The sequence below is a fragment of the Zea mays genome, chromosome 8 (assembly GCF_902167145.1).
Source record: "Zea mays cultivar B73 chromosome 8, Zm-B73-REFERENCE-NAM-5.0, whole genome shotgun sequence".
In the NCBI taxonomy this organism is placed as follows: Eukaryota; Viridiplantae; Streptophyta; class Magnoliopsida; order Poales; family Poaceae; genus Zea; species Zea mays.
Window position 1 is genome coordinate 120239914 of NC_050103.1, and position 26472 is coordinate 120266385.

A 26472-nucleotide genomic window follows, 5' to 3' on the forward strand; every position below is an offset into this window, starting at 1 on the left:
TCACGGAGACAAAAAGAAAATCCTCAGCAAAGACACTGGGCACCGGACTGGCGACGGCCCAACCGCCGGAAGGCCCGGGATGAAACAACACGAGGTGGCACCATCACGCCGCGCACGGAGGATCGGGATCTCGGTCTCGCGGAGGACACAAGTCACGGAACCCGCACTGCGTACACCACACCGCACACTGCGACTGGCAACTGGGCCCCGTACCTTCCTTCACTTCTCCGTGTCAACCAGGAAAAGACCGCGCGGCGCGACCCACGAGGGTGGTCATCCCCATTTCTCCTCGAACCCCCAGGTCCCCCACACAACGCAGATACGGACACTCTCCTACTCCGCCCTCCCCCTGCGCCCCGCGCAGCGCACGCCCAGCCCAGTCCAGCCGGAGGAGACCAGATCAAAGCGCCACCGCCACGCCGTACTCTAGCTAATCCCGCCGCCGCGCCGGGGTCGCGAGGAGGAGGATGAAGCCCAAGAGCCTCCCGTTCATCGCCTTCGAGCACAAGCGGTGCGTTCCCGTCACCCACCCGGCCGGCCACCCCGCTCTCGTCGCGTTTCGGTAGCTTCCGACGGGTTCGGGCTCCTCCCCACTTGCTCCGCTGCGGAGGTTCCCGCTCCGCGTCCGCGGGTTTTGACGCACGAGTACTTGTGTTCGCTTCCCGGGGATCTCGGCCAGTTGCGGCGCTGGGATTTCTCTTGCCGGTTTTTTCCCCTGGAAATGCGGCGGGAAATTCCGCGCGCTTGCACGCGCCCGCTGGGAATCTGGTCCCCTCCGCGAATCGGAGAAAGGGTAGGCGTTCAGCTTCGTGTGATTTACTTGGTGGAACTGCCCGAATCGGGAGCTCTGCAGTGCTCTGCCGTTTGTCTTTTCGAAAAGATCTGGAGTTTCTGTGGCCGTTTCCTGCACTAGGACGGGCGGTTTTTAGGTTTCGTTTTGGCGGGACAGCGGCTTCTGGAATTATGTCGTGTACTCATCAAATCCGGAGTGAATATGACTAGCTATAGCGAAGTAGCTCTCGCTGTTTTGAATCTGGGAGGGATGCGCATGTAGGACCCTCGAGTTTCAAGCGCTAGGTAGCTGCATTTTAGTTGGAACACTCCTTTCTAGAGATGGCAACGGGGAATTCCCCATCGGGTTTTGGCTCCCCATCCCCGTCCCCGCGATGAAAAAACTTCCCCGCGGGGATCCCCACGAACGCTTGCGGGGGACATTTCTTCCCCATCCCCGTTACCCGCGGGGATAAATCCCCATCGGGGATCCCCGTCCCCGCTTAAATTATAATTAGATCATACTATAATTTGTGATTAATGTAAAACATTTTCACTTATACACATTGTTAGATGTAAAAATCATTATGTGTACATTAAAATGAATGCATTTGTACAACTAGTGATCTCTTGGCAAGATAATTATTTATTTTTTATCATTAACTATTATATGAAAACATCGTCACATGTAAGTTTAACGGGTCCCCGCGGGGAACGAGGATGGGGAATGCTTCCCCATCCCCATCCCCGTTTACCCGTCGGGGGAGAAATTTTCCCCGTTTACATCCCCGTGGGGGAAGAAATTTCCCCATCCCCGTCCCCTAATAGAGGAATTCCCCGCGGGGAATCGGGGATCGGGTCCCCATTGCCATCTCTACTCCTTTCTGACGCTGTATGGTTGAATCAGGGATGCATACGGCTTTGCTGTGCGGCCGCAACACCTGCAACGTTACAAGGAGTACGCTGGCATCTACAAGGTAGAAGACACACTCCTGATTTTTTATCTGCATTGTATGATCTTGACACGCTGCACTTGTAGGAAGAAGAGGAGGAGAGATCTGACAGGTGGAAGAATTTTCTGGAGAGGCAGCCTGAATCATCCGGACAAGATGCTGGTGGTAATGCTAAGGATGATGGTTCCGAATCACTGCATGAGAAGACGGTAGTTGGACCACGAAAGATTGAAATATGGACGCCAATTAGACCGTCCCTGAGCAACATCGAGCAGATGATGAGCTTGCGCATCGAGAAGAAGCAATCCTCTGCTAGCAAGCAGCAAGCAAAGGATGTAATCCATCCTGTGAAAGTTGAGGAGGGCAAGTTGTCAGAGGATTCAGACGACGAGTTCTATGATGTAGATAAGGTTGATCCGAGCCAAGAAGTGCAGCCGAGCGATACTGGGAATGCTGATGTTGGAAGCAGGAGTCAAGAAGAAAATTACATTTCAAAGGAAGAGTTGGAGTGTCTAGTCCATGGTGGACTACCGATGGCTTTGAGGGGAGAGGTGCAGCCTGATCACTGGAGCATTTTGTTTCTTTCTTTTACTTTCGATTTGTTCAGTTCATTCAGCAGCTGTGTGATTTTCTGGTGACAGCTATGGCAAGCTTTTGTTGGTACTGGAGCTCGTAGGGTAGAAGGGTATTATGATAATCTGGCAGCAGAGGGTGAATTAGATAACAAACGTTCAGATTCTCGAACCTCGGAAGGTGTTCACGAGAAGTGGATTGGACAAATAGAGAAGGTAGCTGTTTATGTACATTTTCACGGGGAAGCACCTTGTATTTTTTGGATAAAATATACTGCTGTGCTGGAAAGTCTAATAGACTCCAATATGTACCTTCCCTCATAGGATTTGCCCAGAACTTTTCCTGGTCATCCTGCTTTAGATGAGGATGGAAGAAATGCTTTGAGACGCTTGCTTATAGCTTATGCGAAACACAACCCATCAGTTGGTTACTGCCAGGTAAATATACCCATAACACATTGATCCTCATTATTTCTTTTTATCTTACCAGAGTGGATTGCTTATATATTATATATATAGTTAGTTAGTTAGTTAGTTACCACCTCACTCCACACAAGTGAACCTAAAACCAAACATTCAATGCTTCCAACGATATGAATTAATTGCAGTCTTTCTCAATCAATATTCTGTGTTTTATCAACATTTTAGCCCAGAAACCCAACATTTCTCTCAACATAGATTTGTCTATTGAATGCTGTAGGCAATGAACTTTTTTGCTGGTCTCTTGCTTCTATTGATGCCGGAGGAGAATGCGTTTTGGTATGCCCGAGGACACTGTATTTCATGTTGTTGGATTAAATAATCTGTTAATTTTTTCGCTGGTGTATATTACAGGACATTGGTTGGGATTATGGATGACTATTTTGATGGCTACTTTTCTGAAGAAATGATTGAGTCACAGGTCTTGTGAATTGTCTATTTCTCACTCAGTAATGTTTGTTTTGCATGTTAGGGGTGCTTGAAGCCCCCAGTTATTTCTTTCTCATGCGGATGCTAAATTTTGGTTGTACTTCAGGTGGACCAGCTTGTTTTAGAGGAGTTAGTTCGAGAGAAGTTCCCTAAATTAGGTTAGCAACCTATCATGAATAAATTGAAATATTGGTGGCATGTGACTCTTTGTGCCCTAATAAAAAAATCCAAGTATTAGGATTTAACATACTTTCTTGACGCAGCAAATCACCTGGATTACCTTGGACTTCAAGTTGCATGGGTTACTGGGCCATGGTTCTTATCCATCTTCACGAATGTGCTTCCTTGGGAAAGTGGTTAGACTTTATTTTTTTACATTATTTCCATTACCGAGTACTTGTAGCAGAACATTCTCTATAAATATAGTTTAGCTAATGCGATGGGGTTACCTGCACCAAAGACATTGACTTTTCTAATTTTGGACTCGGCATTGCTTCTAATGGACACATGAACAATCATGATCTCATGCAAGGGAAATAGTGATCAGAAGCTCTATTTAAGGAAAGGAAACTAGATGTTTTTTGAACTAAAAATACAGCAGGGGAGGGCCCACTGTAAAGATTTATTAAAATAAAGAGAAGCTCAACAACTGTTTGAGAATACCAGGAAGGTAAACTGTACAAGAGCAGAAAACTAGATGATTCTGATATAGGTATTTATAAGGAGAGACTGGGAGAGCGAATGAGAAGGGGTAAAGTGAGTATTCACTAAAAGGCGTGAAAGATAACTAGGCCTGTGTTGTATACTATTGGTGGTTATGGGATACCCAGGAGACCATATAAAGCACACTAACTCTTTGTAAGCAACAAAACTTGTTTGTATTGATCCCATACATATATATTTAACAAAACTTTACATCATGTTTACTTCTGAATTTTACATTTCAGTTCTCCGTGTATGGGATGTGCTTTTGTTTGATGGAAACAGAGTAATGCTGTTCCGGACAGCTCTTGCGCTACTGGAGTTCTATGGTACCGGGGAATACTTCTGCTTCATTTCAATTTTTTAAAAAAAGAATATTTGTAGCGAGATGCACAGAAGTTTTCTGAGAATGTATGTAGACTCATGCTTGTGTTAATTGCAGGCCCTGCTCTTGTGACTACAAAAGATGCTGGTGATGCAGTTACCCTTTTGCAGTCTTTAGCTGGTTCCACTTTTGACAGCAGCCAGCTTGTCTTGACAGCTCGCATGGGATACCAATCCGTAAATGAAACAATATTGCAAGAACTGAGTAATAAACACCGCCCACCTGTTATATCTGCAATGGAAGAAAGAGCAAAGGGTCTAGGTGTTTGGACGGATACCAATGGTCTTGCATCAAAACTGTATAACTTCAAACGTGACCCTGAACCGCTGGTTTCTTTAAGTGATTCAACAGACCAGTTGAGTGATGTGGGAGATGGGGATACCAATCAAGAAAGTGATCTGGGAAACATGGATGACGAGTATGGTGGTGTAATAGTGAATTCTGAGATTGATTCTTTGCCTGATCCAAAGGACCAGGTAACCTTCTCAATCATAGTCTCTACATCCTGTTATCTATATTCTTGAAGAATTGTGATCTTAGCCACTGCCATCTTCATTTCCTTGTGCTGGATGAAGCCAAGAATTTTCTGTGGTTTATCATCCCATGGTAGCAATGCTTAGTTTTAACACCACAGGTTGCCTGGCTGAAGTTGGAGCTGTGCCGACTCATAGAGGAGAGAAGATCAGCTGTTCTCAGGTCTGCTTATTCCTTTCCAAGTTTCCACCACTCATTGTCATAAGATGCTGGAACAGTTTTTACATGTGATTCAGTTTTGAGTTTGTTGCCAGATTTTACCAGCAGCTTAAGTTATAATTGATGCATTGATATGGGTAATATTTTTTTTATTTTCATGTGCTTCCTGGGGATCAGTTTTCTGCAGTAATATGAATTGAAGCTGCTATTTTTACCTTATAAATCCACCATTGAGGCTGGAAATAAATCCAAAATCCCTGAGTTGGTTGACCACATATGTTGTATGAAATATAGAAAATGAATTGAATGTTTTTGGAAGCAATTTCGAGCAAACTATTTGCTGATGTAAAGTTCTAGCTGTTGTTAATTATGTTGTGAAACTGTTAGACATGAGATATTTTTAAACAACACGTTCATGCCCTTTGAGCTGAATATTTTCTTTTCAGTTGAACTGTTCTTTTACCTTTTTCTTACTTTCTTTTGCTTTTGCAGAGCTGATGAACTAGAAACAGCACTTATGGAAATGGTTAAGCAAGATAACAGGCGCCAATTAAGTGCAAAGGTATATAGTCTTTCCTATTGTTTACAGAGAAAACATTCAATTATGGAAATATCCAGAATCTAGATCGCATGGTACTACTATCTTCATATCTCATTCAAGCCCACAACAGTCATGCATATGCGTAGGAATAAAAGGAAAGTTAATGAGAAATGATGACACATGTGAACTTGCCCCTATCAACTTACATGCTACTATAACAAAACCTCTTTCGCGTCATTAAATAATTAAATTATTGCTAGAGGTTGGAGATGTTGCTAGACCTGCACTCTTGCCTTCATTAATGTACATAAGAACATTTATTTTTGAAACTCCTGAGCAAAAAGGTCTACTATGCTGTAACATAGGGAGTACTATTTAGTTCGCTGCAAGTATGTATATTTAGCTTGTATTCGTAGAGTATAACAGCATAAGAGTGAACCTGTTATTAATAGACATTTCACCATATTAAATGATGTAAAAGTTATGAAATATAAATTACTATATGGGTTTTAATAATAATTTAGCAAATTTATGAAACATTTTATTGGTAAATAAGGACCTTTTGTGTTCTTGGAGCAATGGAACTGAACATATTTGCACTCGTTTCTTTCAGGTTGAGCAGTTTGAACAAGAAATATCTGAACTAAGACAGGCCCTGTCAGACAAGCAGGAGCAGGAGCAAGCAATGTTTCAGGTAAAGTTGCTCTCTGTCCATTCTTCTATATGCATTTCTATATGACATATACACTAACCAGGAGTCTTGTTTAAGGTCCTGATGCGTGTTGAACAAGAACTAAAAATTGCAGAGGAAGCTCGCATCTCAGCTGAGCAGGATGCTGCTGCTCAGAGATACGCAGCAAATGTTCTACAGGTTAATCAATGACTTGATCCATTTTTAACATCAGCTCTCTTGTTTTATTCATAAGCTATTTTCAGTTGCGCTTAGTGTTGACGCTTTTTCGGAGCGCCAAATACTCAAGAAGAACCGGCGGCGGTGCTCTCTGGTCAGGCGCGGACGGTCCGCGGCCTGGGGCCGGACGGTCCGCGACCTGGCGCAGGGGCTAGGGTTTCCTGCCTGACGGCCGGACGGTCCGCGCCCTGGGGCCGGACGGTCCGCGCGTGTGCAGGGACGGCGAAAGATCGCCGGCGGCGCCTGGATCTCGTTCCCGGGAGGGACCCCGTCGGGGAGGAGAGATCCTAGGGGTTGTCTAGGCTCGGGCCGGCCGACCTAGACTCCTCTAATCGGCGTAGAGTCGAAGAGAGGCGAAGAATTTGGGGATTGAGAGGCTAAACTAGAACTAGACTAGAACTACTCCTAATTATACTGGAAATAAATGCGAATAGAAGTTGTATTGATTCGATTGTTGATGATTACAAATCGGCCGTAGACCTCTCTATTTATAGAGGAGGGGGGCTGGACCCTTTACACAACTGATTCCGAGCTAATCCCGCGAATATAGCTAACAACCGTAGCACAAAACTCGGAACCCTAATCTGTTCTGCGCACGCGCGGACCGTCCGGCCCACAGGCGTGGACCGTCCGGACCGCGGACCGTCCGGCCTCAGGGCCGGACAGTCCGCCGGCTCATTTATGGTTCGAACATATGCCCCCCTGCCTTTTGGTGGAGCTGGGCGAACCAAAAGCAACTAACTCGATGTGATCACATCGGTTTTCTTAGGCATCTTGCCACATACTAGGATGGTACTGTTTGAGCAAACGCCCATTCAAAGCCTTAGGTAAATCCTTGCCTTGTAATGTTTGTAGTAAATAAGCGTTACCAGACATCATCTGTTTCACTTTATAAGGACCCTCCCAGCTTGGCGACCATTTCCCGAACTTTCGGTCTTTATTCCTTAGAGGTAGAATGGTCTTCCACACCAAGTCTCCTACTTGGAATGATTTTGCTTTGACCTTCTTGTTGTAGGCCCTGGCTACCATGATCTTGTCCTTTTCTATTGCTCCCAAAGCTATCATCCTCTTGTCGGTCACCTCATCAATATTATCCATCATTGAATTATAATAATCAGTAGCAGTTAGATCATTTTGTCTGGCAAACCTGACAGCATTCAAACTTATTTCCACAGGTAACACTGCTTCCTGCCCATAGACAAGCTCAAAAGGAGATACTTTAGTAGCACTATGTTTAGATATTCTATGAGCCCATAAAGCTTCAGACAAAATCTTATGCCAATGTTTAGGATTATCAGATACCTTCTTCTTTATCAAATTAATCAACGTCCTATTACTAGACTCGGCCTGTCCATTGGCCTGAGCATAATATGGAGACGAATTAAGCAGCTTAATTCTGTATAATTCAGCAAATTCACGTACCTCCTTTGACATAAAAGAAGTACCTTGATCTGTAGTCAAGGTCTGGGGAATGCCGAATCTATGAATAATATGCTCAGTTATGAACTCAATTACCTCCTTGTGCGTCATGTTCTTTAGAGCAACGGCTTCAGTCCATTTGGTGAAATAGTCAGTGGCAATTAACACAAACTGATGCCCCTTTGATGATGAAGGATGAATTTCTCCAATAAAGTCTAATCCCCATCCTCTGAATGGCCAAGGCTTGATGATAGGATGTAATTCGGCTGCAGGGACCAACTGTAGGTCGCCGAATTTTCGACACACTTGGCACCCCTTGTAGTACTTGAAACAATCAGCTGTCATACTAGGCCAATAAAAACCAGACCTTCGCAACAACCACTTCATCTTTGGAGCTGATTGATGGGTACCACAAATTCCTTCATGTACTTCGGCCATGGCTAATATAGCATCATCTGGGCCCAAGCACTTAAGCAGGACATCATTAACCGTTCGGCGGTAAAGTTCATCACTCATCAAAACATACTTAAAAGCTGTTCGCCGAATGTTCTTATCTGTCCTGATATTGGGATTTTGCAAATAATTAAGTATAGGTGTCCTCCAATCACTTGTATCGGCTTCATTGTCAGCCGAATCGATTAAGAGAAGCTTTCTGGTAACCTCGGACGGTCCGGCGTCAACACGCGGACGGTCCGCGACCTGGGAATTTGGCTCTGCACTGGTTATCAGATTTTCAGTTTTGTGAAATTTCCCTCTCTTTATCCGATAACCCGATGCATCTTGTGCCAAGTTGTTAGCTCTACGATTCTCAACTCTAGAGATATGCTGAATACTGAATTCGTCAAAAGAATGGATTATGCTCCAACATTTCTCAAGATAACTATTTAGAGTACCATCAAGACATTGATATTCTTCTAACACTTGTTGGACAACCAGCTGAGAATCACCAAATACCTTCACATGTTTTACTCCCATACCATTTAACAGTTCTAAACCGAATAGGAGGGCCTCATATTCAGCTTGATTATTAGTGCAAAACGTTTTCAATCGGCTAGAGAAGTCAAAGGAGACATTACTTGGTGAAACAAGCACAATGCCAATTCCTTGCCCTTCATTGCAAACCGATCCATCAAAATATAAAGTCCAAGGAGTAATAGTGAGGTATGATATGTCTAGTTCATGAATATCATTAACCCGATGTTCTACAATAAAATCCGCTACGACTTGGCCTTTCATAGATTTCAATGGTTCATAAGCCAAGTCATATTCTATGAGTGCATAAGCCCACTTACCAATTCTACCACTCATAATTGGGTTATGCAACATGTACTTGATTACATCGGCTTGACCAGAAACAGTGCAATGACTAGACAGTAAATAACATCTACATTTGGTGCATGCATAAAACAAGCATAAGCATAACTTTTCAATAAAAGTGTACCTTGTTTCAGCATCCACCAACCTTCGGCTTAGATATGTCACCACATGCTCCTTCCCCTCAGTTTCTTGTGTCAGAACAGCCCCAATAACCTTGTCTTCAGCTGCAATGTATAATCTGAATGGTGCTCCTACTTGTGGTGCTTTTAACACGGGAGCCGAAGACAAGTATTTTTTAATGAGATCAAATGCTTCCTGCTGCTCTGCCCCCCAAGTGAATTCAGCATCATTCTTAAGCCGAAGGATAGGGGTGAAGGCATCAATTTTCCCGGCTAAGTTAGAAATAAACCTTCGTAAATAATTCACCTTGCCGAGAAACCTCTGCACTTCGACCTTACACGTCGGAGGCCCCACATTCCAAATAGACTTGATTCGGTCAGGGTCTATTTCTATACCATGTTCATGGATGACAAATCCTAAAAACTTCCCAGCCGACACTCCAAAAGCACATTTACGTGGGTTCATTTTTAAACCATACCGACACATTTTATCAAAGGCTTTGCGCAAATCAGCTATATGAGAACTAAACTCAGCCGATTTGACTACCATATCATCAATGTAGACTTCCACAGTGTTTCCTAACAACTCATGGAAGATCAGATTCATAGCCCTCTGATAAGTAGCACCAGCATTTTTAAGACCGAATGTCATGACAACCCATTCAAATAAACCAATGAAGCCTGGACATATAAAGGCCGTTTTAGACGCAGCTTCTTCGACCATGAAAATCTGATTATATCCGGCATTACCATCAAGGAAGCTAATAATTCTATTTCCTGATGCATTATTGATTAATGTGTCGGCTATGGGCATGGGATATTCATCTTTAGGAGTTGCTTTATTTAAATTACGAAAATCAATGCATACTCTAAGCTTACCTGACTCCTTCTCCACCGGCACAATATTGGAGACCCACTCTGCGTATCTGCAAGGTCTAATAAAATTAGCTTCTAGCAGCCGGTGGATTTCGTCCTTGATTCGTGGGAGAAGATCTGGACGAAATGTTCTAGCTTTCTGCTTGAAAGGTCTGAAACCAGGCTTAATAGGCAGCCGATGTTCGACAATTTCTCGGCTTAGTCCAGGCATTTCAGTGTAATTCCAAGCAAAACAATCTGAATATTCCTTCAATAGACCGATCATCTCATTTCTAGAATCGGTCTCCAGGGTCTTGTTTACAAAAGTCGGCCTTGGAGTTTTACCATCTCCTATGTCAATCTCCTCCAAAGGATCGGCCGATGTAAACCCCTGTCCTAGTTTATCAAGATCTCTGAATTCCTCTATCATGTCCCCCACAGAGGAATCAGATGATCTTTGTGTGATGGCGGACTTTCCGGTCTCGGGGACCGGATCATCCGTAATACTGTCTTTTCGCTGTGGTGGATGTTCGGTCTTAAAGTCCGAACTCTTTTGTGAAAGACCAGACCATCCGGCCTTGGCGGCCGAACTGTCCGTGACCAAAGACTCATGAACTTTGTGTGTATTCATCATTTAACTTTATTTGGGATTTAGCCGATTCTCCATCGACTCTAGCATTACAGGAATGAAACCTTTCTTATCTATACTTATGAATTGATAATCAGAAAAGTCTACTCCTGTGAGACATGTAGCAGTCTCATAAGTCCAGAGTACAGGGGCATCGGCCACAGCGATGCAGGCCGATACATCAGCATGTACTTGTTCTATGTCATCGCCTACCCATTGTATCAGCATTTGATGTAATGTAGAAGGTATACATTGATTGGCGTGAATCCAATCTCTGCCTAGGATTAAACTGTAATTTCCTTCTACATCAGCGACGAAGAATGCAGCAGCAAGGGTCTTAGTCCCGATGGTTAATTCAACGGACGTGACTCCCCTGGCTTTGATCGAACTATCAGTTCCAACACCGCTGAGGGTCATGTTGGTCTTGACAAGTTCGTCATCTTGTTTACCTAATTTTCTGTATAATGAATAAGGCATTAGATTTACAGCCGCCCCTCCATCTACCAACATCTTAGCAATCGGTATCCCATCAATGTGGCCGCGCACGAAGAGCGGCTTTAAATGATTTACCGATTCTTTTGGTTTAGTAAAGGCGGCTTCTTTAGGACCAAAATCAAACTGGGCAACAACAGGTTCATCGTCGCCGATAATAGTACAATCGGCAGAAAATGTAATAATATTTACATCCATACCTGGGTGTTCTGGAGAAGCCTCGTAGTCGACCAGGTCTTCTCCCAGCAGGTCGTCCTCTTCCATTGATGTTGTCATGTCGTTGGAGGCTTCCTGGTGAACGGCGGACGGTCCGCGTGCGGTGGCCGGACGGTCCGCGCCTGGTGCAGGTTGTCCAGAGACTTCCTGGTGAACGGCGGACGGTCCGCGCGTAGGGGCCGGACGGTCCGCGCTTGGTGCAGATTGACTTTCTATTTCTGTGGCCGTTTGTTTTTTCTCAACGGCCTTCGGTCTCCATTTCTTTTGCGGTGGCGGGTATAATGGATGTGTGTCATTAAATGTCTTTTCCGCCTCCTTCTCCTGGCTCTCCTTTGCTCTTAGGCGCTGTAATTTTCTCTTTTGGGATCGTGTCAATCCCGCTGGGCACCATCGAGGCATGGAGTATTTTGGATCGGCTGTTTTGATGGTAGCCGTATCCTTTTCGGTTGCGTTGGCCGATTCGCCGAAAATCATCGACCCTTTATTGTCTCCCTGTATGACAACATCTGCGGTGCCTATTTTGATGATGTCCCCTTTTGTTGTTTTTTGAGTTGCTGCAGGCATATGCCCCCCTGCCGGATTGGTCGGCCTTGAAGGCCGAGTAGTCCGGCAATCCTGTTGGGTTTGTGCTTGGTGACCGGATTGAGCAGTGCTCAATCGGTCTTGTACTGGTGGCGTCAACCTGTTGAAAACAGATGTTTGGGGTGCCCTCCAGGCGGGGTACTGTGGCATCCCAAATGGATATGGTGGCATGCCCCACATTTGATTTGGGACATATGGCGGAGGTAAATATGTGTACGGATATGGCATAGGTGGATATGGAGGTGGAGGTGTCCATGCAGGTATGTTAGGTCTCACTTGTATAGTATGACCTTTCATTTCTTCCGATTGGTGGGGTGGTCCAATCGGCCTGACCTGGCGCTGCTCATGCATGGGTGAGCGGGGTCGCTTTGCTGGCCGGTCACTGGGGCCGGCCTTCTTTTTAACGTATTTAGACAATAATTGATCAAAAGTTGGGCCGGCTTTAACCAACCGACCAGCTGCCTTGAATGTATTTGTTTTCCACGTACCTATCTCTGGTCGTCGTGGTTTGAAAGTACGTGGCCGTCGTAAGTCCTGAGTACGGCCGGACCGTCCGCCGGAGCTCTCCGGACCGTCCGGTGGGGTCCCGGACCGTCCGCGCCTACGTGTCGGACCGTCCGGGATACGCAGCACGGGTTCCTGCATTTGTCTCCCTGTCTGCGCTTGCCCCCCAGCACTGGAGGCTGTGATGGTCACCTTTAGGGTCTCCCCTCCATCGAGAGTCTTCTCGGCTACCACTTTTCTGCAAGAAACTTTATGATCCTCATCGGCCTTTTTAGAATTGTCGATGATTGCCTCTTTGCCTTTGCTTTTATCGGCCGTGTTTGGCCGAACCAGGACTTTCTTGCCCTCAAAGTCGATCACGTTCATTGGAAAGGGCTCTGTATCCACCTGCATTTCCTGAAATTTCAATCGTCCCTTATTAATGGCCGATTGAATCTGTCGTCGGAATACATTACAATCATTAGTGGCATGAGAAAATGAGTTATGTCATTTGCAGTACGCACGACGTTTTAGCTCGTCGGCGGATGGAACAGTGTGATTTATTTTAATATTGCCATTTTTGAGTAATTCATCAAATATTTTATCACACTTACCAACATTAAACGTAAACTTAACCTCCTCTTGCCGTTTCTTTTGAACCGGCTGCAAGGAGGAACAAGCCGAAGATTTGGCCTGTTTTGGCCAAACCATTTCAGCAGCATATATTTCTGCTGATTCGTCATCTGAGCTACTTTGGTCGCATTCTACTATATGTACGTTGTGACGCATTGTTTTAGCAGTTTCTTTGCTCCGGCTTTCGCAAGCCAAAGCCCTCTGGTGTAACTGTGCTAGTGTAAAAAATTGGATGTCTTCTAATCTCTCTTTTAAATAATATCGTAGACCATTAAAGGCTAATCCTACTAGCTGTTTTTCTGCTAAATGAATTTGAAAGCATCGGTTTCTTGTATCGCGGAATCTCCGGATGTAATCATTAACCGATTCGTCTTTTGTCTGTCGCAATGACACTAAATCTACCAAATCCAATTCATAATCACCGGAGAAAAAATGATCATGAAATTTTTGTTCTAGATCCCCCCATGATGAAATGGAATTAGGAGGTAAAGTGACATACCATGCAAACGCGGTTCCTGTTAGCGATAATGAAAATAAACGTACGCGAAATGCCTCTGTGTCGGCCAATTCTCCCAATTGTGCTAAGAACTGGCCTATATGTTCGCGTGTGTTTTTCCCTTGATCACCCGAAAATTTTGCGAATTCGGGTATCCTGGTTCCCTGTGGGTATGGGTGGTGATCAAATCGGCTATCATAAGGTTTCCGATATGATTGCCCCCCAGGGACCATGCTTACTCCGAGCTTATCTCGGAACGCCCTGGCTATTTCTTCCCTTACTATATCAATGGCAGCCGGTGCAAGACCACCGGCTCTCTGGTCAAACATAGGTGGGGTTGGCTGGATATTAGCATGTTGTCTTTCCCCCATTGGTTTGAGTTACGTGGTGCATTTTCATTTGCCCTATATGGGTCATAGGTTTGATCGTTTCTTTCCGGCCTCCTGGGTGGGCCGGAAAGCTTTCCTGGGCTCTGGATCTTGAATTAATGGGTTGATGCATTGTATAGTGCGATGGGAAGTGCTGCTGGGACGGGTGAGGATTCCGGTAACAATCCTCCTCAAAAAGGTCATGTGCGGACTGTCCGGACATTGGCCCGGACCGTCCGTGATTATGTGCGGACCGTCCGTTGTTGTACGCGGACGGTCCGACTGGGTAGTTTAGATTCTGTGTCGTGTGTGGTGGTTCGGGCGCATATCTAGGTAACTCATTAAAAATCGGCCCGACTGTTGTTGGTCCGGACGGTCCGCGCTCACGTGCGGACGGTCCGGGCATGTGCAGATCGGCTGATTTGCTGCCGATTTGCGGTTGCTCAGGGTATGTGTCCATCGGCATCCCATAAAGGGGTTGTGACTGGTCGTGACAACCTGTAGCCGATGTGTTATGCGTGTTACCTCCTAACTCAACCTCGTGCGAAGGAAAATTTGTGATACTAGATTTATCAAATGCACGCACTAGTTTCTTAAGATCGCTTTGCATACCTTTTTTTTTCTCGAAACACGCAGGAGAGCTGCGTGTAAGTTATATTAAGAAAGAGAAAGGTCTGAGAACAGACCAGGGTACAGACGACTCCTTACGGAGGTCGAAAACACAAATACAGAAACACACTCATCCCTTATCTATGACACAACAGCAGGCCCTCCTAGACTTAAGGCCATAAGCCCCTAAGCCCTCTAGCCCCGGCCATACCCCACAGCGTAGCATCTTCATGGATGTGCTGCAGGATATCTCTAGTGCTCGGGGAAGCTCCCTCGAAGATACAAGTGTTTCGATGTTTCCACAGCCACCAAGCCACAAGGATTACCAACGTGTTAAAACCTTTTCTCTTCTCTTTAGGAACCTGGCCTTCAGCATTGCTCCACCAATCTTGGAAAATCATGTCCTCAGGCCCAGGTGCCAGATGTTGCATCCCCACTTTACACCACACCTGCCACCAAATGTTTCTAGAGAACACACAAGAGAGCAAAATATGCTGGACTGTTTCTTCATGTTGATCGCAAAAGAGGCAATTGTCATGATGATCCATACCTCGCCGGGCCAATCTGTCAGCCGTCCAACACCGGTTGAGAGAGGCTAGACAAATGAAGAATTTACATTTGGGAGGAGCCCAACTCTTCCAAATTCTTTTAGCCGGCTCAAAGGATGTTGTACCGTTCCAAAAGCTGTTATAAGCCGTCTTAGAGGAATAAAGGCCAGAAGCGGAAGGCACCCAAATGTGGACATCAGGAACTCCTGTCTGTAAATGAACATCCTGAATTAGATCCCAAACCAGAAGGAACTCCCTGATGACAACAGCAGTCAGACCCCCAGAGATATCCTGAATCCAACTATTATTAGCAAGAGCCTCCTGCACCGTACGTCCTGTCTTGACCCTACTCGGAATACGACTGAATAGGTAAGGGGCAAAAAATGCAATGGATTGTCCTTGAATCCATCTATCCATCCAAAAGAGGGTTGTGGCACCATCCCCCACAGAAGAGTGAACCGAGGCCCGAAAGAGAGCTTCAGCATTTGGATGAACTTTTATGTCAAACTCAGTCCATGGTCTCTCTACCTGTGTTTTTCTGAGCCAGAGCCATCTCACATTAAGAGCCCAACCAAGGATTTCCAGGTTGTGAATACCCAAGCCGCCGAACTTAAGCGGACGACACACCCTTGTCCATCCAACAGCACAATGGCCTCCCTTGATATCTTTTCTGCCCTTCCAGAGGAAACCCCTGCGAATCTTGTCAATGGCTTTGATAACCCATTTAGGGCATAAAAGGACAAGAAGATGGTATATAGGAATGGCAGTGAGGACAGCCTTAACCAAAGTCAGTCTTCCAGCATTGGTGATCAGGGCAGATTTCCACCCTGGCAATTTGTCAGCCACCTTGTCAATAAGCTCTTGAAAAGCAAACTTTGGAAGCTTCTTTACCGATAGAGGCAGTCCCAAATATCTACAGGGGAACTGCTGCACATTACAAGGGAAAATCTCCTTGGACATGACAACTTGCTGCTCATTACAATGTATGGGTGTGATGCTACATTTGTTGATATTTGTGACAAGACCTGTAGCTTCCCCAAAAATCCTTAATATTTCCTTCAGCAAATTGAGCTCATCAATTTCAGGCTTTAAAAACAGCACCACATCGTCTGCATATAAGGAAATGCGTTGGCCCCTACCGCGCCTTAGAAGAGGTTGCAACAAACCCATATCTTGCGCCTTCAGCATCAGCGAGTTGAGGACATCCATAACAATGATAAAGAGCATAGGGGACAGGGGATCCCCCTGCCTAAGGCCTCTTCTGTGATGAATAATATCTCCAGGCTCTCCATTAACCAAGACCCTAGTAGTGGAAGAACTCAGGACCCTTGAGACTATTCCACACCACAGAGGACCAAAACCCAAATGCCTAAGAACCTCAAAAAGGAAGGTCCAAGAGACCGAGTCAAAAGCCTTTCCAATGTCCAATTTCAATAAGATTCTAGACATTTTTTGCCCATAAATAGCCTTGGCTGTTTGCTGCACCATGACAAAATTATCATGTATACTTCTACCTTTCACAAACGCACTTTGGTTCACAGAGACCAAGTCAGGGAGCTTAGGAGCAAGTCTATTAGCCAAAATCTTGGTAACAATTTTTGCAAAACTGTGAATTAGGCTTATTGGCCTGAAATCCTTCACCTCAATGGCCTCACTCTTCTTTGGCAACAAAGTAACATAGGCTGAGTTGAGCAGATATAATCTAGAAGCATCCCCCTGCCAAACTTTCATCAAGGCTGCCATAAAATCCATTTTGATGATAGGCCAAACCTTTTTATAAAATCGACCTGTGTACCCATCTGGCCCCGGAGCCTTGTCAGAAGGAAGCGACCTGATGGTGTGCCAAACCTTCTCCTCGGTGATCATCTGCTCAAGTTCTTGGAGGTTCAACGGACATCTATGAAAGGCTTCCAGATTTAGGGCCCCTATGATGTTCTGCATTTGTTCACGCTGATCTTCTACATAATTTCTAAGAGATTGCAGATCGTTGGTATTACTTACATTGGGGATATCTGGCGTGGGTTGGAGCGAAGCCGGATCCGTCGCCCGATGTCGGACGACCTTGTTCCTGTCCACTTTGAAGTTGGCCAAGAACTTTGCTTTCGCCTCCTGGATCATCCGCTCCTTGTGCTCCTCGAACTGAAGCTGCTCGTCAGCCGGCAAGGTTTCCCAAGTCGGCTCTATGATGTTGCTTGGAGAAATATCAGAGCTATCCCTTGAACCGGCCATTGGGGGCCGATTTGATAAGCTTAGATATGTATATCCCCAGCGGAGTCGCCAAAAAGTATGTTGACGCTTTTTCGGAGCGCCAAATACTCAAGAAGAACCGGCGACGGTGCTCTCTGGTCAGGCGCGGACGGTCCGCGGCCTGGGGCCGGACGGTCTGCGACCTGGCGCAGGGGCTAGGGTTTCCTGCCTGACGGCCGGACGGTCCGCGCCCTGGGGCCGGACGGTCCGCGCGTGTGCAGGGGCGGCGAAAGATCGCCGGCGGCGCCTGGATCTCGCTCCCAGGAGGGACCCCGTCGGGGAGGAGAGATCCTAGGGGTTGTCTAGGCTCGGGCCGGCCGACCTAGACTCCTCTAATCGGCGTAGAGTCGAAGAGAGGCGAAGAATTTGGGGATTGAGAGGCTAAACTAGAACTAGACTAGAACTACTCCTAATTATACTGGAAATAAATGCGAATAGAAGTTGTATTGATTCGATTGTTGATGATTACAAATCGGCCGTAGACCTCTCTATTTATAGAGGAGGGGGGCTGGACCCTTTACACAACTGATTCCGAGCTAATCCCGCGAATATAGCTAACAACCGTAGCACAAAACTCGGAACCCTAATCTGTTCTGCGCACGCGCGGACCGTCCGGACCGCGGACCGTCCGGCCTCAAGGCCGGACAGTCCGCCGGCTCATTTCTGGTTCGAACACTTGGTCTGTTACACAGTGTAGTGGAAGATAATTTTTAAAGTGTTTGTTAACATATAAAAAAGACTTATCAAAGCAGCACCTGTAATATTAGCGTTTGGTAAATTCTCAGTAAAGCTGAAACAATTTTGGCCTTAGCTAGGGTCTGTTCCTCGTAAACAAACTAAATGAAACAAATGTACCTGGCTGAGGTAACCAGTTTGACTACTTATTCAGAATGAATCTTGCAATGATAGTTGAGAAATTATTTGGGTCTCGTTGAACATCTGTCAAAATGGTCAAATATTTTATTTTAAAGTAGTACTGTTTAATGATACCTTTGATCATGATTTTTGTCGCTATATATGCATTTTTCCTTCTTAGATATGATCCAAAAATTAAGAAGCTCAATCTTTATTTTGATGAGATTGGATGTCTTTCACTGATTGCCTGCCGTGTAGTGGCTTTTTTAGGGTAAACAGGCATGAACCCTGCTTGCAAGTAGCACCAATCACATTATATTAAGGATATTCTTTAGAACAAGAGGTCTCTAAACAACGAAAGCATCCTGTTTTGTTCTTTTTTCTTTCATTGTTCAAGTAATGTCTGTATTACTCATGCTTATTAAGGTGTCGCTTAAGCGTCGCCTTAGCGACGCTTAAGCGGTAAGGCGTGCCAGCTGGGTGAGGCGTCCTCTGTCGCCTTACTGAGGCACATAAGGCATCGCCTTAGGCGTGGGGCATCCACAGGCGACGCCTTGGGAAAATGGTAGGAGGATGAGGCGGCACGCAGGGCACGGTGCATGTCCTGGGCCAGCCAGTAGAGGAGGAAGGAGAGCTGCAGGGGAGGGAGAAGGAGAGCTGCGGGGGAGGGCAAGAGCTGCTGGCGGCTGAGATATTTGTGTGGTGACTGCTGAGGTTTTAGCCCTAATTTTTTTTGTGTTGGGTTGGGCCGATTGGTTATGGATTTCTTTCTTTTCCTTTTTCCTGTTTCTCTCTTCTACTAGGCCGAAATGGGCCTACCAGGCCTTACAATTGTGCTAACTTGCTTATTAACTTCGAATTAGTGTTATAAAAAATATTTGTCTAGTTTTTTATATTTATCTATATAATTAATGTGTTGCCTCACCTTACGCTTTACCGCCTAAAAGGGAAAAATGGGGTCGACCGCCTTATGCGCCTAACCGAAATATGGTATTACTCAAGAGCTGGGTTTATTCTTCAATTATACTGTTGTCACTGCTTATTATCGTTTTTTTATCAAAATTAGTATGTGTCTTGTTTTTACTCTTCTTTTCCCTAGCTTGTTCCACGCTTACAGGATCATGACATATATGCAGGAAAAGTACGAGGAAGCTATGGCTTCACTTGCCCAAATGGAGAACAGAGCTGTAATGGCAGAAACAATGTTGGAGGCTACACTGCAGTACCAATCTAGCCAGCAGAAAGCAATGTCCCCTTGCCCTTCTCCAAGGTACCTCAGTCTTATCTGTTCTCACATCTATTCTCACAATTCTCAGTGTGAGATGGACAGCTCTTAAAACTAGCAATAAGGCAGTGCTAATATACCGGTCATTTTTGTATTGTTAACGTTTCACTGTTGGCAATTGACTTTGTTTAATGCCGCTTTGTCCTCCTATGTTTTTCAACAGAAAACTGACATAATGTAGCATCATGATGATTGATTTTAATTACATAGCTTCCTGACACTTTATCGTCACAAACGTTCTAATGTTGACATATTTGCTGCACCTGTTCCCCTTGTAGACCATCGATGCTCGACGCATCCCCTAGTCAGTCAAGCCAGAATTCATCGCAGGAGTTCCAGCCAAGAAGGAAAAACTTGCTTGGCCCATTTTCCCTGAGTTGGCGTGATAAGAACAAGGTAATTTCTTCTGACTGACAGATAACAACCTGAGACATAAGAAACATGTATGTGGTTGTTATTGCCACTTAAAACTGCTTATATAAAAAATCAAGTTAAATATTTTCAGTATGGAATTCCATCCTTTTAGATAAAAAACATTTGACTTATTTTATCTAACATCAATGGTAAAGCTCTGTCTGAACACATATCCTTGAAGTCATATGAATAAGTTTTACACCAATTTCTAGGGTGTATATTCCACCTGTTTCCTATCATGGGCCAAAAATCACCTTATTTTCATTTCTTACAATGTGACAGCCTCTGGTTATTGTTGTGACTTCGAGTTCTTCTAGCATACACATCATTTTTCATTGTTGGTTTATATATGCAAAAGCAAGCTCTTGCTTTCTACTCACTTTTGAACTTGTTTTCCCCATGTATTCCTCACAGGAAAAACCGAACAACGCTGATGACTCCACCAACACAAAGTCTACAAATAATGATGAAATGGTAGAAACCTCCAACACAAATGATGAGAAGCATAGAGAAACACTAGATCTAAATAGTGAGCAGAGAGCAGAATCACCCAAAGCAGATGTCAAGATGAGAGCAGAGACACCTGAGAAAGACAACGACCTGCCAGGGGTCCAACTAGTCACTGACGATTTGAATGGGCACCACGAACAGATGCAAGAAATAAAATTGGATTGATAAGCATTAAGCACAATGCTCCCAGCCCAAATATCTTCGCCACCACGTAAGTAATATCAGAGTATTTATGATCTGATCACACGGTGCCAGTTGGTGACAGCACTGAGGGTGGCTAAGTTTTGAAATGATACTGGTCCCCCCCTCCTCTCCCCTTTCCCTTTGTGGTTCCCCGAATTCTTTTTGCCACCACATCTAGGTTACATGTCATTTCTCTCCATTTTTTATAATTTTGAGGAGAAAATGAGCAAGTTATATATGGTTGCCCATCCGTTGCTGCCTCCCAATGTAAATGCATTGGAAGAACTGTGAGAAAAAAGATGAGAATTGTGGGCAATTATGACACCCTTATTCTTGTAAATTATCATATCATTTAGAGTTTATGCGTGCTTTCAATTGAAGAAATCCGTGCTGGCGTTAATAACACCACTGAACCCTGATATAGACGTTGGTGAAAACGGATAGGGTATGTCTTGTACCGTTTATCCACACTATCTGTGTATTACCGGGAAAATACGTTAACAGAACAACATTGATCGAGATCAGCATGGAAACAAAACACAAGAGAACAAATGCTGTGACTTGGCAGAGAGGGTGGCCGCCACCCTGATTTATGTTTTTCCCCTGTGAAACATGTCGTTCTCTTCAATGTAAACGTAACAAGCTTTCACTTCGCAAGATGTACGTATTATACAAAAGGAACTTTACATGACCTCACACAAGCTATGAAGCTAACATTACATTTATGTAACAAAACTCTATCAACCATCTAAAAAAGCCTGCAAGTTTTGTTTTGTACAACAGGGGGAAAAACAAGGATAATTAAGCTATTACTAAGCTCTAAGAAGAACAGATGCGCTACGTGCTGCTTTTGCATCGGCATCGGCAAGTAGTACGTACACACAAACCTGGCGCTGCGAATCGTATCTCTGATCACGCCTTCTCCGAGAGATCCATCATCAGTTGTAGCTCCGTCCTCCGCCGAATCCGCTGCCGCGATCTGCCTTCTCCCTCGACCCAGCGACGGCGGCGTGCCTCGGCACCACGAGGTTGCTGATGGTCCTCACGATCTGCCGCTTGAGCTGCCCCCGCTTCAGCGGCGGCCTCTTCTCCTTTGAGCTCAAGCCGCCGCTGCTGTTGCTGTTGCTGTGCTGGTAGGCGTAGTAGTACTCCATGGATGTGCCTGCAGACTGCCTGACTGTGACTGCCGTCCTCTCTCTCTCTGGTGCTGTTTTCGTGTGTGTAGAGGATGGAGACGGTGGCGAAGTATTTATAAAGGCGAAGAGAGGCTATGCGTATGCGTCGCTGATTTGCCGTGCCGCGCGTGCTGTTGATTATTATTATTACGTACTATCGATCATCGGTCTGGTGTGCGTTTATTTTTTTTATCCAAAAAAAGTCGGGTGGGGTGGTGTATATATTATATTTACCGTCGTTCTTTGAAGGAACAAATTAATTGACTGCTTCTCGGCCACGTAGTAGTACGGTGCCTAATTCTGGAGTGGACGTGCGATCGACGCACTAGTCAGTAATCATGTCATGCATGGGAATCTCGAAAGAGGCCGGGCGAGTTTAATTTACTAGAAGAGGAGGCATCCATTCGGACGCCCCATCGGGAGACAGTAAAGAGACAATAGTATTTGCAATATAACCATATACATAAGAAGTTATTGTAAAGATATATACATGTATAATAAATTGACATCAAAATCAGCTGGATCATAAATCAGGCATCAATGTTTTGTTTAGCCATATTTTACACAAATTGCTTGGGATTCATGTGTACCAAAACTTCATGGTTGTCAGTTTTAAATACCAGTGGTCCAAAAATAGCACACACACACATCATTCATTGCAAATTCGAGCATCATATTAGTAAGTGTTGCCTCTACATAAAAGTAAGAAGTTCATTTCTTCGGCAGCAACATTAGCAGGAGATAGCCTGCATCTTCGCTGGACACAATAGCAACATGTTAAGAAAGAAAGCTTCGCTGGACATGTTAAGAAACAAAGCTTTATCAGCAGATGTTTCATAAAGCTTGTAGGAAATGTTTCATGAGAAGCAGCCTCAAACTTATCGGTCAAATGGTTTAAACAATAAATACCTGAATGTAGAATCTGATCGTGTAAATCCCTTCTTCGTTGTGCTCAGGAGTGATTATAACCTCTGATATACAGGGAGTAGCACCAAGAATTTATTGTGGAAAAATAATATCATAAGGTTTCTAGTTCAAAGGTACTTTTAGTATGCTATTACTGATTATAGGAAGAAGCACCAAAAATTTATCAGCACTATGGATCTAGTTATTCAGCACTGATTATAGGGAGAAGCACCAAAGAGCGATAAGAATCCCTCCATCCTAAATAACATCACCGCATCCTATATGGATCTAGTTATTCATAAAGTAAATAATTTCACTCTAACTAAGAAGAAACAAACGATCTGCACAACTGAGCTTATTAGGAAAACTTGACCACATATTATATAATCATCTAGTATCCATCAACAGTAACAGCAATCAGGGAGAATGCGTCTAGGAATTTCTTAGTCAGATCATACCATTTATAATTGAAATAAATAAAAATCAGTCAGATTCTAAGAACAACACAAGGATTCAAAGGCAACATTAAAGAAACAAGGTAAAAGCCAAATTAAAAGAAGCGATCGATCACCTGACTTCATTGCCATCATCATTAAAGGTATCCAGATTCGATCCAAGCTTCATGAACTTCATCTTGAACATGAAAGAAGAGCCGCATAGCTTCACGATCCTCTAGACCAATGCTCACACAGAGACCAGACCACTACCACCATCACCACTTGTAAGAAACAAGAACTGCACAGCATAGAAGCACTTTGTTTGTTGCAAACACCAGGAAGTGTCGAAGATGACATAGCAGAAGCACTCTGATCCTACCATTTACAAGGGACATACTGTTGAGCCTATTGATTATATGAATACCAAACTTCAAAGTTGCAGTCATAGTAAAGACCTGCAACAAACAAGATTACATGTTGGGTCGTATCATCTTGTCTTCTGATTTTATAGCGCTGCATAGTGGAGTCTATTTACTTGCTATATTTTTTGTCACACCATAGCTGGCTTCGGGAGCAGAAAACTTTTCAGTGAATTACCCAACGAACATATTTTATTTGTCTTTGAGAACATCTTTAATCTTTTATTTTCATCTGGACAGAATTCTTAGTTCATTTGGCTGACATATTAGAGAATCTATAACTACTGAATGGTCTGTTTTTCGATAAAATCTATTGCAAACAATCGCTACTATCAGCTAAAATTATATTATAAGCATGCATATGTATTTATGATCGATAATTATCCTGTCTTATACTAAAATATTTTGCTTACTTCAGAAGAGGCAAGTATATTATGCAGCACTGATTTGACTTGTCTACCTGATGAACTGTCCGGCTATCAACTTCAAGGCGTCTCCTTCGGGGATATAGGACTGAATAGCATCGATTTAATCCAGTGCAATGATACAATGGTACTACCTGGACTGCAGAATAACTGGTATGATGATCTAGATTTTAGCAATGAAACTATGGAGTTCCCGTTGCTAGACGGAGGTCTGTTTGCATAAATGCCTCAGCGGACCCTATCTTTTGATCATGTCCTTATGTGAGTTCTTTGGTATGTTCCCGTATAGTGCCTCCTGTAGGGCTATACTAATCTAACTTTATCATGTGGTGGAAGGGTTTAATTTGTAGTCTCTCCACTTTTGATAATTGTCTGTATTATAGACCGTGCCATGGTACAATGACTGCAATATATACTCTTCACAATGATCAAAACTACATATGAAGACTGTCAATTTTTTGCCTCGAACAACTGACTTTTGCAGTAAATTCTTACTCTGATGCAGCATTGCACATATGTGAGACTTATAAATTTCACTGAAAATTTTTAGTATGAGGACTCCTACAGGGGCTGTAGAATGTGAAGCTATTTGTTGATCTAACTTGAAAAAAATTATATATGTGAAGGTGGTAGTGATACGGCTGTATGCAGAGTTGTAGTGCAGTTCAGATGCAGAGATAGACCGTCCTGCACGGCCGGGTGTGGCCGGGAGCCTCGGCCATGGCGGAGGCGCTCTGGTCCGGGCCGAGCCCATCCAGCCGCTTTGGTGCCGAACACGACCCGGTGGGACGCCCACTTAGCGGCAGAGTCGGGTGGAGGCGGTGACAGGTGCGCGATCAGGAGGAGGCGGTGGTAGGGACGCGCTGGGGAGGAGGGCGAGGTCAGCATAGGCGTGGTGGTAGGGAGGCGGCAGATCCAGCGTGCAGACTGCAGAGACGACGTGTGTGAGGGAGAGGTGGGAAGGGAGAGTGAGGATGAGGACGAACCGACGAATTCTCAAAGGTACTCGTGGAGCGCGACGAGCGAGCCGAAGGTGACGGCGGTGTCGGAGCAGACGGCGTCGAAGAAGGGCCACAGCGTGGCGGCGGGGACCACGGCGGCGGGGAGAGAGAGGGGGAGAAGGTGAGGCGGCGGAGTGTGCGGAGGGAGATGGATGGGAGAGGACAGAGACAAGGTGCGCGGCGAGAGAGACGACGTGTGAGGGCACGGACGCACGTTACCTCTCAGAGCTAAAATGAGTATTTTTTCGGGTCCGAGTCGTCGGGCACGTGTCGGCAAGCACGCGGCCGAGTGCCCGCGAAACGCGGGGAGAGCTCCAAACGGCTTCAGGTTTTAATAACTTAGATTAGCGCGCACGTGGAACATAACTGTAGCTAGTCAATAGTCATAGATGCATCGATATGCGACCGGCGGTCAGACCGCGAGACTGGTTAGTTCATCAGCACGCACAGTCACAGCTCACGGCCAGTCGTGGACGTAACTGAACGTTTCCTCCCCTGTTAGACGTCGTTTCTAGGAGCTGTTAACTTCTGATGGACGTCGCTGAACGACATGTAGTACTGCAGCAGCACATGAAGCCAAGCCTGCTGCTGGCGACATCAGTGTTTAATTAAGGAGCACGCGCTACAGACGTACGGTTATCTCGTCGTCGGCGAGATGGCACAAGTTCAGTGTATCTATCTGGGACCGGGAGCCTGATCGAGTGAGTGGCAGGCAGTCTGGCAGACCGATAGCCTCCACAGGGCTTGCTTGAGGTGTCGTGTCGTCTCAGCTGCAGTCTCCGCAGCATGCACCGGCTCACGGAGCGACACCGCGGCCCATGGCTAGGCCTAGGCTAGCCGCCGTCGGTATGTCACGATCACGATCGAGAGCAGCTAGCAGCCCTGACAGTACGTCTCTATTCGCCATGTGATCCAATGTTTTTGTTGCACATGTGTTCTGTCATGTTCTTTTTTTTTTACTATTTTGTAATACTAGCTAGGAATGAGATACTAACGTTTGGCTTAACAGTGTTTGGCTTCTGCATTTTTCTTTAACCTGCAATTTGCCTGATATTATTACACTACCTAACTGAAAATATATATATGGCAGATGCTAGCAGAAAGAAGCTCCGGTCTGTCTGTGGAAAGAGAGACAGCCGGGACACACCACAGGTCCACAGTCCACTACTCTAATAATAATATAATCCCACGTCTAGGTTCATCAAACCCGGGGGCTGGGATACGTATGTGTGCGAGGGGGCTGGGATCGAATTATTAGAGCGATCCTGTTCAGCTTCACTTCACATCGCAAGTAATGTAATATACCACCAACGAGTACTACATCATACTATTACTACGCACCGTTTGTTTCCCATTATTTTAAGAATCTAATTAATGTATTAGGTTATTTTTTAAAATGTAACATTTCATAACT

General features: G+C 44.9%; 2 protein-coding genes and 1 non-coding gene across 3 annotated transcripts; 1 reads left to right on the forward strand and 2 right to left on the reverse strand.

Moving 5' to 3' along the window:
- The first annotated feature begins 313 nt into the window (after positions 1 to 313).
- On the forward strand, positions 314 to 21031 carry LOC100278125 (uncharacterized). The gene is made up of 18 exons (NM_001349967.1): positions 314 to 511; positions 1679 to 1748; positions 1811 to 2275; positions 2366 to 2512; positions 2621 to 2734; positions 2997 to 3055; positions 3131 to 3197; positions 3312 to 3363; positions 3469 to 3561; positions 4153 to 4236; positions 4350 to 4768; positions 4927 to 4988; positions 5478 to 5547; positions 6140 to 6220; positions 6296 to 6397; positions 19440 to 19573; positions 19867 to 19984; positions 20417 to 21031. The coding sequence occupies exons 1-18, from the start codon at positions 468 to 470 to the stop codon at positions 20675 to 20677; spliced, it is 2442 nt and encodes an 813-aa protein (NP_001336896.1). The 5' UTR covers positions 314 to 467; the 3' UTR covers positions 20678 to 21031.
- A 266-nt stretch (positions 21032 to 21297) lies between these two features.
- On the reverse strand, positions 21298 to 21916 carry LOC100277876 (uncharacterized). Its single transcript, NM_001364265.1, has one exon. The coding sequence runs from the start codon at positions 21847 to 21849 to the stop codon at positions 21634 to 21636; it is 216 nt and encodes a 71-aa protein (NP_001351194.1). The 5' UTR covers positions 21850 to 21916; the 3' UTR covers positions 21298 to 21633.
- Positions 21917 to 22311: 395 nt separating this feature from the next.
- LOC103635776 (uncharacterized) lies at positions 22312 to 25027 on the reverse strand. Its single transcript, XR_004852019.1, has 5 exons — positions 24093 to 25027; positions 23593 to 23668; positions 23348 to 23511; positions 22780 to 22841; positions 22312 to 22665 (listed from the first exon to the last, which is right to left on the reverse strand). It is a non-coding gene; the product is annotated as an uncharacterized protein (transcript).
- Positions 25028 to 26472: the final 1445 nt, after the last annotated feature.

Coding starts and splice junctions, on each gene's coding strand:
- LOC100278125 (NM_001349967.1), top strand. CDS start 468: ATGAAGCCCAAGAGCCTCCCGTTCATCGCCTTCGAGCACAAGCG. Junction 4,237..4,349: donor TGCGCTACTGGAGTTCTATG/GTACCGGGGAAT, acceptor TGTTAATTGCAG/GCCCTGCTCTTGTGACTACA. Junction 4,769..4,926: donor TGCCTGATCCAAAGGACCAG/GTAACCTTCTCA, acceptor TTAACACCACAG/GTTGCCTGGCTGAAGTTGGA.
- LOC100277876 (NM_001364265.1), bottom strand. CDS start 21,849: ATGGAGTACTACTACGCCTACCAGCACAGCAACAGCAACAGCAGCGGC.